Here is a 14448-nt window from a genome sequence, read left to right as displayed (position 1 = left end):
TGGTGCCGGGGTGCTGGGAGGGGCACCCCCACGCCTGGGGTCCGCAGGCCGGCGGGGCCCAGACCCCGCCCTGCAGAGCCGCGGCGCCTGAGGGGGTTTCCGCGCGTCCCCACCAAGTTTTTCTGCCGGTGAAACTCCGGCCCGCGGCGGAGCGTGGCCGCGCCCGGGGGTACCCCCACAGGCCGCGGAGGGCGGACCCTGCCCGCGAGGGGCCGCGCTGAGGCGGCCGCGGCCCCGCTCCGCCCCGAGTCGAGCCGGCGCTGTGGAGGGGTGCGCGGGGCGGGGCCGCGGCCGCCCGCTCCCGCTGAGCTCATCCCGCCCAGGCGCCGGGCCGGCCGCCGAGCAGCCGAGCCCTGCCCGGGCTGCGCCGCAGGAGCCCTGGGTTGGGGGGGCTGCGCCCCGCGGTAAGTCCTCCCTCCCTCCTCCTCCTCCTCCTCCCCCTCCCCGCCGGTGCGCACCCTCCGCCCGGCCTCTCCGGGGGCTGCGCGGGGCCCGGCGGGGGCGCGAGTGAAACTTTCTGACCGAGGAGCGTGTACGGGCACGTCGGGCTGAGGGGGCCGAGGCGGGCGGCGGGTGTGAGGCGGCGCCTGCCCCCGTGCCGGCGCGGCGGGGCCTCGGCCGTGGCCGTGGCCGGCACAGCGGGGGCAGGGCCGGCAGGAGCGCGGAAGGGCGCGGCGTGGGGGGGCCGGCGGGGTCCGGCCGGGCCCGGCGCGGGCTGGAGGAGGCGCTCCCGTAGGGGCGAGGCCTGGCGGTGCCAGCGCCGCCGGGATTTCCGCCTCCCCGGCACATACTTTCACGTTTCTGTGACTAGTGCCATTTCCATTCCTTTATTAGCAGAGATTCTGGAAGGGGGGAAAAAAAAAAAAAATCTTGCTTTCAGGAAAACTTGATTTCATTGCGGTTACCTGGTTTTGATAGTAAAATGTGAAGACGACTCTGCGGAGAACGGGAAACATGCGGCGGTTGTCTCATTCACACGAGTGTGGCAGCTGAAGTTACCGAATAGGGCTGGTAGGGCGGGTGGCTGATCTGCGAGAAGTTGGCACGGAGGGAGATGTTCAGCTGTTTACCTTTTCAGACTGGAACGGATGGTGCGGGGGCATGTGCGTATCCATTGGTAATGACCTTGTTTTGGCGACTAAAGTGGAAGGTCCTGCCCTTGGTGGTCATCAGTGTTGCCTTCTGTGATCTCAAGAATGAAATGATAAAAGGATAATTTGATTTGTCTTTTCACATGTGAGTTACTAACAACATATAGTAACCGTGCTTTTTATAGTATGCTCTCCAAAGCTTTCTGATTTTCCAGTAGTGTTATTTCAGTTATTTGTTTGCCCTAGATTCATAACACATATTTATTGGGCAGAGAGTAAACTGGGTTCTAAATGATTGTTTTCAAAAACAGAATGTAACTGGTGACATCCTTCTGTGAGGTTGAGCCCTGGGGGGGAAAAAAGAGGGTTTTGATCTGCTTCAGTGTGATATTGAGTGGGTCCCTGCAGCCCTGTTCTCTGCTCTGTACCCACCTCCTTCTCTCCTTCCGTGGCAGTGTGAAAGTGGCACTTGTCTGGTCTGCTTCAGAGGTCACATTTTCCAACTGATGAAGCAAACGCCGCTTTACTGTTTGGAGAGCGAACAGTTGGGGATGTGGGAGGTTTGCTTTGGGCTTCTGTCATTGCTGGGTGTAAAAGAGTTTGCAAGAGGTGTGCTGGTTTAGAGTATGGTAAATGTTTTACTCATCCTGGCTGCTTGAGAGTTTTGCAGGATTATTCAGTACGTGCAAAAGTCCTATGTTAGCTTGTATTTTTGATAGCTGTTGCTTAAAAATAGCCTGATGCTTATAAAATTAAAAATGCCAAGGAATGAGGGAAATCAATGTGGTACCTCGAACCCTACAGAATTTCCTCCCGCTGTAGTTTGATACGCAGTTGCCAAAAATGAACCTTTCCCATTTGTTCTCATCTGACAGCTAAGTGCTGGAAAAATAGTATTACGTTATTAAATAACTCTAGTAAACAAGGTAAGTGCAAATACAGTTTCTTTTCGCTGTTGCTAGTACAGTGTATTTAGAGCTTCATTTACATGGATGTGCTGAAGTGCTGGTTGTCTTGCTTTCTCAGTTTAGCTAAGCATTGGAATGTCCAAATGGTGATGAGTTATGTCTACTTTAGAGCCAAAACATATTTGGTTCATGGCCAAAATTGCTCAGCTTCCCATAACAGTCTGTAGGAAAAAGACATTTTCTGTGTCTAACCACAGTCCTAAAGTTGATGCCATAGCAACTTTGTGATCTGAGTATGTACTTTTGAAGACAGCTAAGCAGCCTTAGCAGAGGTGTTCTGTTTTCCTTTAGCTGAACTTCTTACTGTCATCAAGATTAAACCTTTCTTTGAAGATGAAAGATTAATCAGCAAGCCTTCAAACTCTTCTCTGTGTAAGAACATCAACCTGATCTGTTGGTTATTTGTAATGACACCCATAAACATCTGTAAGTTGAAATTTATATTAATGGTTTTAAAATTAAGATTTTTCTGTAGAGATGCTGTTTTGACTCCTCTACCAGGAGCTAGATCTTCATGTTTTCCAGAAAAACAGAGAAAGGTCAGGTTTGGGTTTTGTGTGTGGGTAAGGTTTGAGAAAACTGGGTTAGTTCATGTCTTTTGGTTGCTTTCAGCTCCCAAGACTTAACATTGTGGTTGGAGAGTTTATTTATCAGAAAGGTATGGCGATAGAAAATGATAAAAGCACATGGCCTAAAAAATGTAAGGTCTTATTTTTTAAAAATATGTTCATGTCTGGGAGGCACTGCTGTTAGAAAACTCACGTCTGAGTAAGTAAGGCATAATGTAACACCAAAGTGAAAATAAACCCCAAAGCAAGCACTGAAACAGTCCATGATCCTGAGAGCATTTGGGTTTGTATTTAACTTTAGTTTGAAAAGTACCTTGTCTATTAGAAGAAAAAATTAAAAAAGGAAAAAAAAGTTTGTTTTGGTGGAGCCTTAAACTCTCTGATCTTGTCCTGAAGGGAAGTCAGTAAAGGGATCAGTTGCTCAGTAATGAAAAATATCTATTGTGTGGCCTAATATTCATGTGTCGACTTCCTATGCTCTCTCTTACTACCTTCTCCTTTTAAAATTCACTGTTTAGCATGACTGAATAAATCCGTTGGTATTCATTGTATTTAGGGAATTCTATAAGGATGTTTCAGCATCTGATACCTGATTAGATCATTTATCTAAGTATACACTACAGAGATCATGAGGCGCTCTCTTTTCTGTATTTAGCCTCACCATACACCTTTGAGAGCCTCACCATGCACCTTTAAAGCAATCCTTTCCTGCTTACCTAGGACGGAGACAATTTTAAGTAGGGAGAGTCTGCACTGGAACACAGGTTTTCTGCCATCCAGGTTTGTGCTTCAGCAAAAGAGCGTGCCTTTGATCCCCTCATCACAGCTAAAACGCCCTGTTGCTTCCTCTCCCTGTGCCCCGTCTTTCAGCCGCATAAGGAGACTAATCCTGCAGAGTTTGCTCTGTAGTTATTTCAGGTTTCTGTGCTGTGTAGGTGATCATCACTGTATAGACTTCTTCATTTGTCCTCGTCACTCCTGCCTCTTGAAATATATGTGTTGTCGTTCATGTTAATGTGACGGCTTTAACTTTTTAAAGTCCTGTTTCTCTTGCCATGTGTCGGCAATTCTGTTTTTGCTCCCTCCACCCACCGAGTGGAGGCCCATTAAGCTACAGGCTTAATCTGTAAAGGCACTTTGGTTCTGGAATATTAAGCTCTGCAGTATCTTGACTTCAGTGCTTGGCCTCCCCGTAGAGTGTGTGGAGACGCTCCTGTGCCTGAGTAACATTCACAGGGGTCTGGAAGCAGAAGGCCAGGTAACAAAAAGTGTCTGTTAGAGTTATTTCTCTGTTGTGTGACTGGGAGTAGTTGCTGGAATACGTGCTTTACTTCCTGAGGTAGTGCCATCTCCAATTTAGTATTTCACTTATTTTCTCTTCTTGATCTGGAATAATAATCTCTTAATGAGGGTGCCAATTTGAAAGCAGAAGTTCCGCTAGCTTGTTGGATGAAATGCCTTGCAGATCAGCCAGCTTGCCAGATTTGAAGTGTCTCCTCATTGGTGTCTTGTCGCATGGGATGTCAGTTCTTAAGTGTTCGCAGAGAACAGGGCTAGGCTTTGTAGGCGATACGATGCTTGAGAATCTCGTTGGGTCTTAAACAGGGATCAGCTCAGTGGTATCAGTAAATGAGATCTTGGCACAGCCACTAGCAGAAATGGGAATGTCTTTGAGGTCAAATCAAGAGCTGCTTTTAGGATCTCAATGTTGTTGCAGTTGGTGGCAATGCTCAATAAATTACTGCACATTTGACCTTTTTCTGTAAATACTCTGTGTCAACAGGTGTAGGGGTTATGGTTTTTTTAGTGATTGTGTGGTGACTTAGGGAAGCACTGCTTTGTGAAGTGCTTTTGGGCACTTCTGCAATCCAGATGACCAAAATTATTTTGGGAATAGGGCTGTTCTTTAAGTGATCTAGTTCTTCCTTGTGTACTGTGGTGAATTCAGCTAATCTAGATGTGTATGAAACTGGAAAACTAGATGCAACTTCTAGTTTTTAGAGATCTTAAATATTGTAACCACAGAAGGTACGAAGCTACAGATACGTATTTTGAATCTCTCTGCATTTATCAGCTGCCTTAAATTCATGGTGTTGCTTTAAAGTTAGAACTTGTGAATTATCAATAAATGCAGATTTCTATGTTTTAGATTTCTAAAACAGGGTGGTGTTAAAAGAGAAAAAACTCCATAGCCAAAAGTGGAATTGTTCACACTCTCATTTCGGCACGCAGTAGAATTTCCCTTCTGATTAGTGATCCAAGTATTACTCAAATTTAACACCTTTCTTTAAAAAAAAGATGTGTCATATTCCAGATTTGTAAGAATTAACCAATCAATGCGTGGAGGGTGAGTGCATGCCGCGTTCAGCGTGGCGTGGGGAGTGCCATGGTTGTGCTGGTGGCGTAAGAACGGCCATGTGGGCAGCCTCGAGGAGGAGCCGCGTTGGCAAATGCCCCTTGGGCCAGCGGCGGTGTGTGAAGGGGTGAGGTCACAGCTGGGGTCCGAAGCGTGGACGTTGGACCTCCTTCCCTTCCAGTTGTTGCTTACCCTTTCCCTTCTACCTGCCTGTTCCCCCACTCTAGCTCAGACAAATCTGTAATCAAAGTGTTCCAAGAATTAGCATGTTTGTCACAAAGTCTGAAGACTTTCTAAGGAGTCTTTTCGGCTTAATCCAAGCTCCTGCTGTGGCTAGTCCTCTAATTCAACTGGCGAAGCTCTCCCGGCCATGCTGGGGAGCCTCGGCTGCTGGCCCAGCCTCTGCCTGCCTCCGGGAAGGTCGCTTGCTCCCTACACGGAAAGAACAGCAAATGCTCTTCGTGATTGTGTTAGCTGTACCTGGGAGCATGTAATGTGCAGTTTCAGAAATGTGTAGGGCGAAAGGCTGAGGGGCTGCTGCTTGTTTGCTGCATATTTCATATATTTGATAATTAACAGCTTTAAAAGCAAAGGTGCCTGTAAAATGTTTTCTGCGTTGCATTGAAGTTATGTATAGGGTGGGGGTTGGATTTTATGTTTTGTTTTTGCCTTGTTGGTGGTGTTTTTTGCTTGGTTTGTTGCCTTTTTTTTTTGACTCAATCTTGGTTATATTTAGATCCAGCAGGAGAGAAGCTGGATCTTGTTAGCAACACAGGAAACGCCCCGAAAGAAAGTTTTTGATGTGTATATTTGTGTGTAAATGAGAACTCTGCAGCTATATGGCTGGGGTTAGGCTGTGGGGACCTCGGTTTAGTTTAGAGTAGTTTTGCATCTTTAAATGCTGTGTTAGGTTCTGGTGGAACTTTGCTGCCATGTACTTAATATAATAAGTATTAATTATTAAATATCTATGACTTGTCAAAAGCTGATAGTTTTAAGTCAAATTCAAAGCTGTTGCACTTAAAATAGCTGAGGTGTTTAATTGCTGAAAAGAGAGAGTCCAGATTAAACTGCTTCAGCTTTGTTTGATCTGGAAAAATATTAGAATTTGGGTAGTCTAAAGATTGTGCTTTTCTTCTTTTAGTCATTTACAATGAAATGAATCCATTTCTTTCCTAACAGATAACCCTTTCCTTAGAATCTATATTTCTGACCAAACAAGTTAGTATTTGAACAATATACAAGTAAGAATGAATAGAAACAAAATGTGACCTTTGTTTTTTGAAACTTAAATGAGATGGAAGTTGGTAGAGAGTTTAATGCGTGCGTTGGTTTTGGTTCAGGCTTGTTTTTTTGCTTTTTTTGTGTGTGTGTGGTTTTTTTGTAGTTGTTTTTTGAACAAGAATAGCAAAACACGAAATATTCTTAATGTGAATTTTGGAGGGAGAATATGTTTTATACCAGAAATGCCTTTGAGTTGAGTTGATTATTTAGTTAACATGCTTCAAGGTCTGTTCTACACTGGGCTAAATTCCCATTGAGGTCACAAGGGGATTTTTTTGTGTTAGTAAGGACTGAGTTCCTGGATTTTTATACAATATTTTCCAGAAGGTGAAAGTTTGAAGAGAAGCAGGAGGAATATTACTGCCACAAAGAGCAGACATGATTTTCTATGACAAAGTAAAATTTTCAGCATTTCCCAACTACTGATACAGAGCCTGTGTGTGCACGCAAGAATTGCTTTGAAAAGTTCAAGTGACAATGAAAAGGCATCGGGGGAGACTTCGCTTTGTCCTCAGATAAATTATACTTGGCAAAGGTAGAATGGAGTAGAGGAACATTGCGCCTTGTAGCATGATGTACCGAACTGATGTAGAGTTTCAGAATTCATTGGTGTATTTAAAACTCTGGGAATACAGAGCTGGTGTGTATAGAGTTTTTGTTTATTCCCTAAGCTATTTTTTGTACCACTGTGGTCCATTACCAGATATATTTTCTGTAAGTTTGCAGTAAGTCAATCAGTGAGTGACAGGAGCACTTTGTGAAAAGTTTTACACTCCTTCAGAGGTACTAGGCATATTTTGAAAGTTTGGGAAGAAAAGATCTAATTAACGTTGTTTGGTTTTTTTCCCCAAAATACTGCGCTTTGTCTTTAAAAGACAATACAGAAAGGAGGGCAAAAGTCACATTAAGTTACTTTCTTCTGCTAAAGTAGAAAGCTTTGTAAAAGTCTGCACCAGAGGAATGTACTGAATGGTTTGTTAGAGAGGAGTTTTTTCTCCTCTTTTCCTTCCTGCCCCCCCATGCCTGCGCAGAGGATTCTTCCAAGGCTCTTTCCTCCTCTGCAGCAGTGTGTGCCACCAGAGTTGTGTCTTGGATCACACTGAAGAAACGGGCTTCTTGAGAGAGCTCATCTGATCAGTAAAGTGTTCCAAGAATCTGGGTAACGGGTGTCTGAGAAATCTAACACTGTCGCTCAATCTGGTAGAAACAAGATTCCTTTCTTCCTATTTTCATTATGTCTGCTAATAGGAAAACCAAATGCTTTTCTCCTTACTGGGCCTTACTTGAGCCTCCTTTCTTCAATTCTTAGTTTTCCTCAGGAGGAAAATTGAATTTTGTTTCTTTGCAGTTTTTCTTCTGTTCAGCGGATTTTGAGCTAAATGAGTTCTTGTTGGTGTTACATCTGTTCTTCATAAATTGGTGAACTCGGCTCATTTGATTTACGTGGGATGTGCAGGCATCCCATTAACAGGTTAAGGTGAGGCATTGTGTACTGTCTTGGCAAACTTGTAAAGATTTACACAGACCTAAGATTTTAATGAATCTTTGAATTTTTTTGAAGGGTACAAGTTTGTATTCTACTACTAGTTAAATTCTGGGTTTGAGGATTAAAATCTTTTTTTTGGACACTTGCCTGTGGTGGGAATGCTTTTTGGCATCTGAATTAGAGGCTTTAGCGGTGCTTGGCTGTTTAATTACTGTAAGCAATAGGACAACTGTAAAATTTTAATAAATATAGGCTTGCCAGGTATTTCATATTTTTGGTAAGAGCATGTAAGATCTTGTCTACACCAGGGAGTTATTGCAGAATGAGGCAGGGTGTGAATGTGAAACACTTTTCCCCTTGTATAGACAAGCCTTTAATTTTTCTTCAAGAGCAAACTCTGAGATGTTCCATGTCTGTTCTAGTCCCTAGTTTGAGCTCTGCAGTGGACTTGTGGCTGACAAGGAGTAATAGCTAAAGCATGTATCTAGTTCACGCGAATAATCACCGATTTCGGTGGTCTGCTTGTGTAAAGAGAGCTCACACAGATGCTGGGTTGTGGCAGGATTGGAGGGCTTGCTTGTAAGCCCCTTGCAGTAGATACTGCCTGTTGTAAATGTGCAAACAGAGCTTATTCTGGCACTGTAACAAGGTCTCTTGATGCTGCTGCATCGTACAGTAAAATGAGAAGTTCATTAAGGGAAAAGGAACCGGAAGAATATGGACGTTGAGAGTGTTTCCTTGTAGTGTACACTATGGAAGAATACCTGAGTCTTGTCCATAAAATAGCATAATCAAGCCATTAAAAATGGAAGGTTTGCCTTTCACAGGACTCAGTAAAAGGTAGCATCCCAGGATTGAGATGGGAGTAGGGAGGGTAATGTTTCTGCTTTGCCACATTCCTGTGGGTGAGATTTCAGGAGATAGTTGAGCCAATATAATAGTTTGTTGTGATTCAAGAGAGTGGTTTTTGCTCCCTTCTGTACCTTCCATGAGATCCTGCTCTCTTCCCTGTCATCTCTGTTGCTCGTCTGACTCTGCAGTGCAGTTCAGTAAACAGGGAAAACCACCTCAGCACTGGCACAGTGCCACGGGAATACACAGCTGACCCCTTTGACCAGCATGTAAAGACCTGCCCGTTATGACCGTGAGCAAACCGGGTTTTGCTCCTCTTAAGTAAAAGGGAAATAAGGCTATTACCCCTCCCTGCAGGGTGTTCCGAGCTGCAGTACAGTTGGGGATGCTCTCGGGAAGCAGAGGCAGTACACTGCAGATACATTCTGATTCACGTACCTTCTAGATTATGTAACTTAAATGTCTGGTCTGTAGGCAGCCTCAGGAATGTTAATGTTACATTCCCAGGCTTGCTAATTTATTCTATCCCCTTAAATTGCCACTTTATACCCTTCTTTTTGTGTGTATCTGTGGAGTTGTGCTAACGTGTCCCAGACAACAATAACAGTCCCTGTATGTTTCATGTGTTTTTCAGCCTTGTGCTCCTGCTTATTTGTGCATTTGAGGATCACTTAGGACTTGCATCTTGCTCCCTTTTTTTTTTTTTATTCTAATGGGTGTGTTTGTTAGCAGATCCACTTAGGCAGTTGCGTTCTTTGAAGGAAGTAACTCTGTCTGCATTGCATTTTTAATACGGGTTTCCAAGATCTTCTTGTATGACTTGCCCTGCTTGAGCGGGGGGGCTGGACCAGGTGACCTCCAGAGGTCCCTTCCAACCTCAGCCATTCTGTAACTCTACCCTAATCAAAGAAGTCTTAATGAGGGTGGTTACTGTCTGTCATCGTGAATATTTCAAGCTGCTGTTGCACACATACCACTCTACCTCTGGTAACTGAGGCTAGAAGATAGATATCCTAATGAAGATATCAACATCAGTTTGAAACCAGAGTAATGTATTTTAAAAGTCACATTAAAACCTGCAAAAGTGCTTACTTAATAACAGCTATGTTCAGTTCTGGTTTTAGGCCTGTGAAGCATGAGGTATATAGTGTGTCCTTTGTATACAGAGCTTGGATGGAGCTCTGCATTTGATTGCTGGCGAAAGTGAGTAGCTGTGATTCCCAGCCATTTCAGGATCAGGCGTTTTATGACTAGGGATTATGGAAAACATACTGTCCCAGAATTTCTAAGGATAGCTGACATGGGGGAAAAAAAATTAGAACATGCACCTGTATTGGACATCAATGTCTAAAATAGAGATGTGTAGTGTTAGGAGAAAATTATTAGTAAAACTGGAGGAGAGGGACCATTTTTGTGTTTTGAAAGGGAGGAGAATTCCATGAAAAAGCAGAGAATAAAATCCTGAAAATAACCTGGTAGGATGGATGAAGAGTATAGGAGATCTGGAACAAGGTATGATAAGGAACTAAAATAGAAAAAAGCTTTGAGTTTTATCAGCACCATCGTACCATCATTCAAGGACATACAGCTGTCTGTATTAGCGTGACCTTTTTTTTTAAAAAAAAAAAAAAAATCTCAGGCATACTGGATTCATTGGAAACTTGGACAGTAGCTGTGGTAATGAAAAAGTCACCTTTTCTGTGTTCTGGACATCATCCTGCCTTCAACAGCTTGCTTTGTCTGCCGCTGGATTTAGCGAGGGGATCCGTGGCCGGGGCGGTTGGTGGGGGCAGGTCAGCGGCAGGTGGCACCCCCGTAGCCATCTGGGAAGGAGCTCGGGGCGGGAGCAGCCACGCTCCATGGCGGGCACAGCCTGGCCTGTGCCCGCGGGCTTGGTCCTGCGGCGGTGGTGCCGTCCGTGGCCGTGCTGGTGTGGTGGCCTTCGTAACCAGTACGAGTGCCCAGGAGCAGACCCAGCCTTGGTTTCAGGAGAGGAGTGACAGTCCAAGGGCCGCAGGTGGGGGCTGTGGCGATGTGCCCACGGGGGGAAGCTGAAGGAGCTGTGCTGCTGCCCCCTCCACTGCAGAGTCATTTCACTGCTGTCCTCGAAGTTCAAATTCCTTCGTAGAGTGACTGTCAACTGTGTCAACGTTTTTTCCTCTTCTGAGAGATCCTCTTAGCACCTGCGGTGATCTGCCCTGCTGAGTTACCGGCCACCAGAGACAGGGCTGAAGGCTCTGAGGGGAAGAGGACGGTGGGGCGATGGCTTCTGGCGGGCAGCGCGCAGTGCGGATGGGCACCCGCGCTCCATAAACTCAGCACTACTTCAGCTCATCCCCTCTTCTGTCATTGCACAGCGGAGTTCTGTGAGGAAAATTGTCCATGCTCGCTGCGAAGTCACTTTCCAGTGGGTGAAAGAAATGGTAGAAGAAGCCTTCACTTTTAGACACAAAGCATCTATTTCATACCAGGTCCCACAGTGTTGCCCTTGAGTGGTGTGCATCAGCTGGTCAAGTGCTGGCAGGTTTCACTGGTGCCTGCTTTGCCTGAGTGTCAAATAATTTCACTGAGCGTTTGGAGGGAATTTGTTTTCCTTTTCTGAAAAGGTCATCAGTGAGTCTGTTAAAGTCTTTGGAAGTCAGCGGTTTTTATTTTTTTTTCCATGTACAAAGTGGTACCACTGTCACACTAGATGCAGCAGGTGGCATTTTAGGTGTACTAAAACATCCCCTTTTTAAAAACGTGACTGAGGACAGTCACGTTGTGTGTTTCTGTGTAGGCTGGTGGTAGAATCCTCTCATTTTGAGGTACAATGAAGTTTCTCAAATCTGGAGCTGCCTAATGTGTTTGGTTTTTTTTCCCCTTTGTTCTTGTTTTGGTTTGCTGGTTTGTTATGGGTAGCTTTGTAGACAAAAGAAACAAATCTGGAAATTAATGTGTGTGTTGGACCACATGCTATTTTAATATGTCCAGAAGAGACCTGTGGTGTTAGATCACTTTGAAGTCTCATTTTTTTGGATATTGCCTAGAGTACTGTTTTGAGAGCTGCCCAGTGTACTCCACTGAAATTCTCAAAATGTTACTCATTTTGGTCAGGTTAATTTTGGAAAAGATTTGTCTGTGTCTGTGATTTGTTTTTTCTCCCTTTTTTCTGGTTTTTTTCTCCCTTTTTTCTGTTTTTTTTTCTCCCTTTTTTCTGGTTTTTTTCTCCATTTTTTCTGTTTTTTTTCTCCCTTTTTTCTTGTTTTATATCAAGGCTGATAAGAGCTTGGTTGGTGTTCTTTGGACTGAAAAGGAACGAAAGTGGCTGCTTTGCAAGATCTGAGTTACGAATACACATCTTAAATCTGAAAACAAGACTCCATACAGGCACATAACTGGATAGGTTTATGTAGTATTTTTTTACATACAGGATTTCTCATCTGCAGTATTTGGCAAGTTGAAAGTGTTAGGCAAGTTGAAAGTGAAACTTAACTTTATCCCCCTTGCTATTGGTTTATGTTTCCTTCTAATAAAGTATTTTATGATATTAAATCCCTTCACATGGGATCACTTCCTGCCCTTGAAGTTTTAAGGTGGTTGAAATAAACAGTAATTTACTTGTTTCTGTATGTGAGCTGTAGCCTAAAAGCCACAATAAACAAGCAGATGGTAGTTCGCCTGTCTCAGCTGCAGTAGTTCATTTGCTAGGCTTATGGATTTTAGTGATATTTAGTAAGCCTAGGAAGGTTAAGTCATTACTATTCAACCTCACTGGGTGGACCTTATAATCTTCTCAGCAGTGACATGAGGTAAATAAATGTAGCCCTTGGCTACTCACCCATCGTGTGACTGGAGAACTTGTCCATCCTTTGTGGGGAGTCTGAGTAGAAATGGTATGACTTAAACAAAACTGAGTTTTGGTTAAGCCAGTTCTATCCTGGATTATGGTTGTAGACAAATTTTGTCTCTGCTGTCTGATGAGGAAGCACTGACCATCTTAAAAGAATGACCTATACCAAACATTGATAATAATTCAACTGTCATGATGTAATTTTGCTGTCTGCTAAATGAAATTTGGTCTGTTTCTCCTGTGGAGGAGAGTGTAAAAATTGCACGCGCAGCTGGAGGAGGCAGCCACGTGAGAGTGAAAGTGTAATGGATCCAATGTGCCAGGTAGTGCTTTGGATCAGCTGGTAGGATTACGTTGCGATGCAGACGTGAAATGAGCTGTCATTGGGCTCAGAATTCTCATGTGGTGAAGGCATCGCTCCTGGTGCTGTGGGAGAAACTGTATTTTTCCCTTTGCTGCAGCACAAAGAAGAGAGGATCCCTGATCAGAAGTAGGTGTTGTAGCCCTTTGAAAATCCTGCCTAGAATTATTACAGATTTGATGTGTGGCCAGCTGGTTTTGTACTGTTATATGAAGTTTGTAGCCTGTGCTGGCATGATAGATTTTTTGCAAAGTAGGTATTACTTCTGGCTATTGCTTGTTTTTAGCACTAAAAATATTTGTTACGTCTAGATTGCTTTCTTCTGCTTCTTCCCCCACGTAACTATCTAGACCATGGTGATTCCTTAATAGTACATGTAGTTTAACAGGAGCAGAAGCAGCTTGCTTAAATACAAATTGCAAAGACTAACCCACACAAGCTGCTGTTGAGCCTTGTTTTAGTAATAGGGGAACCCACAGCTCTTCTACTGGATATACTGGAAACTGCAGTGATGCCTGAACAGTCCAGAGGTCCAGTCTGTTAAAATGTCTGTTAATGTAGATACCGATGTGCTATCTGTCCCCATTCTCGCTTTGCTAGATCGATCCTGTCTTCTGTTTCATGGGCCATGAAGCAGTGTCTGGAATTGCAGCAGTGTGGAGGAAGCAGGTTTAAACTGAAGTGGAGTGGTGGGCTGAAGGAAAGGGGTTTTGTCTGCAAAGCTTCTTGAACTGCAGCCTGGATGAGGTAAGGTGGATGCATTTGGCGTTGCATTTACTTCTGGCTGTTTGGAGTGAAGGGTTGTGTTGTTTTACAAGCAGCTTGTTGATCATCCTAGAAATCAGGACTGTATCTAGGACAGCTGGGAAACTGGAGATGCATTTTATTTCTGTACTTCTCATGTGTGCTTTCTGGAGAGGGCAGTGCTGTCGTAACCTAAGCATGCAACAATTTGGTAAAATAAGACTTGATTACTGTGAGTTGGGTCAAGATTTTGGTTAGAACAATCTCTGTCTTCCTTTCATTTTCTGTGTGCTGGTAAAGCTGAAATGGCAGTTTCTGACCTAGTTTTGATCTAATTTTAGGCTCCTGATTTTCTGCTGACATAGTGTGTGCAGGGTGTCGCTTCTGCCAGCTGGGAAGTGATGAGTTTCCTTGCCTACTGTTTTGACCCTTTCATAATTGATTTTAAAGTGGGAGGGCTTGTCACTTTTTCTGTGTTTCACATGGGAGGATGGAGAGCAATGGGTTGAAGGTGGCCATTATGAAAAGGCAAGGAAAATAGATCTACGGTTATATTTAATTTTCCTTTGCTCACTCCTGCCTCAGTGCAGACAGTGTCTGTGACATCCACTGGTTCCTAGGGGTTGCTGCCTGGAATGCTCATAATGGTGTTTCCTCAGGACTGTTTTTTTAAACCTTGTGACCTTACTTCATTCTAGAATGCCTCCCCAAATAGTGACCTTCCACTTGAAGGAGGGCCAACTTCTTTTTTTTTTTTTTTTGAAACCTTTTTATTGAGGATTACTGCTGAAGACAAGTAGCAAGCAGTCTTACTCTTCCCCACCCTTCATTATTCTGCTCTCACCACACCCACCCACCTTCTTCTTGCCCCTGAAGCAAAAACTTATTTTGCGGCATAATCTGTG

At 44.1% G+C, this 14448-nt stretch overlaps 1 protein-coding gene across 7 annotated transcripts in view; it reads left to right on the top strand.

Moving 5' to 3' along the window:
* The first annotated feature begins 273 nt into the window (after nucleotides 1-273).
* Nucleotides 274-14448, top strand: part of TANC1 (tetratricopeptide repeat, ankyrin repeat and coiled-coil containing 1) — an 88224-nt gene continuing 74049 nt past the window's right edge. Inside the window, exons 1-2 of one of the 7 annotated variants that reach the window (XM_074828386.1) lie at nucleotides 12914-12928; nucleotides 13400-13546. Coding sequence is in view for 1 of the 7 variants with exons in the window: in XM_074828391.1 (XP_074684492.1) it covers nucleotides 2467-2485 (19 nt within the window). In the remaining 6 variants the exon portion in view is untranslated. Of the gene's footprint in view, nucleotides 405-1081; nucleotides 1104-1214; nucleotides 1237-2378; nucleotides 2486-12913; nucleotides 12929-13399; nucleotides 13547-14448 lie in introns of those variants that run through there. The other 6 variants (XM_074828393.1, XM_074828388.1, XM_074828390.1 and 3 more) reach the window with 6 other exon arrangements.

This window comes from Strix aluco, chromosome 6, assembly GCF_031877795.1.
Source record: "Strix aluco isolate bStrAlu1 chromosome 6, bStrAlu1.hap1, whole genome shotgun sequence".
Taxonomy (NCBI): domain Eukaryota; kingdom Metazoa; phylum Chordata; class Aves; order Strigiformes; family Strigidae; genus Strix; species Strix aluco.
The sequence above is the reverse complement of the archived record's forward strand: the minus strand, read 5'-3'. Positions and strand labels throughout refer to the sequence as shown.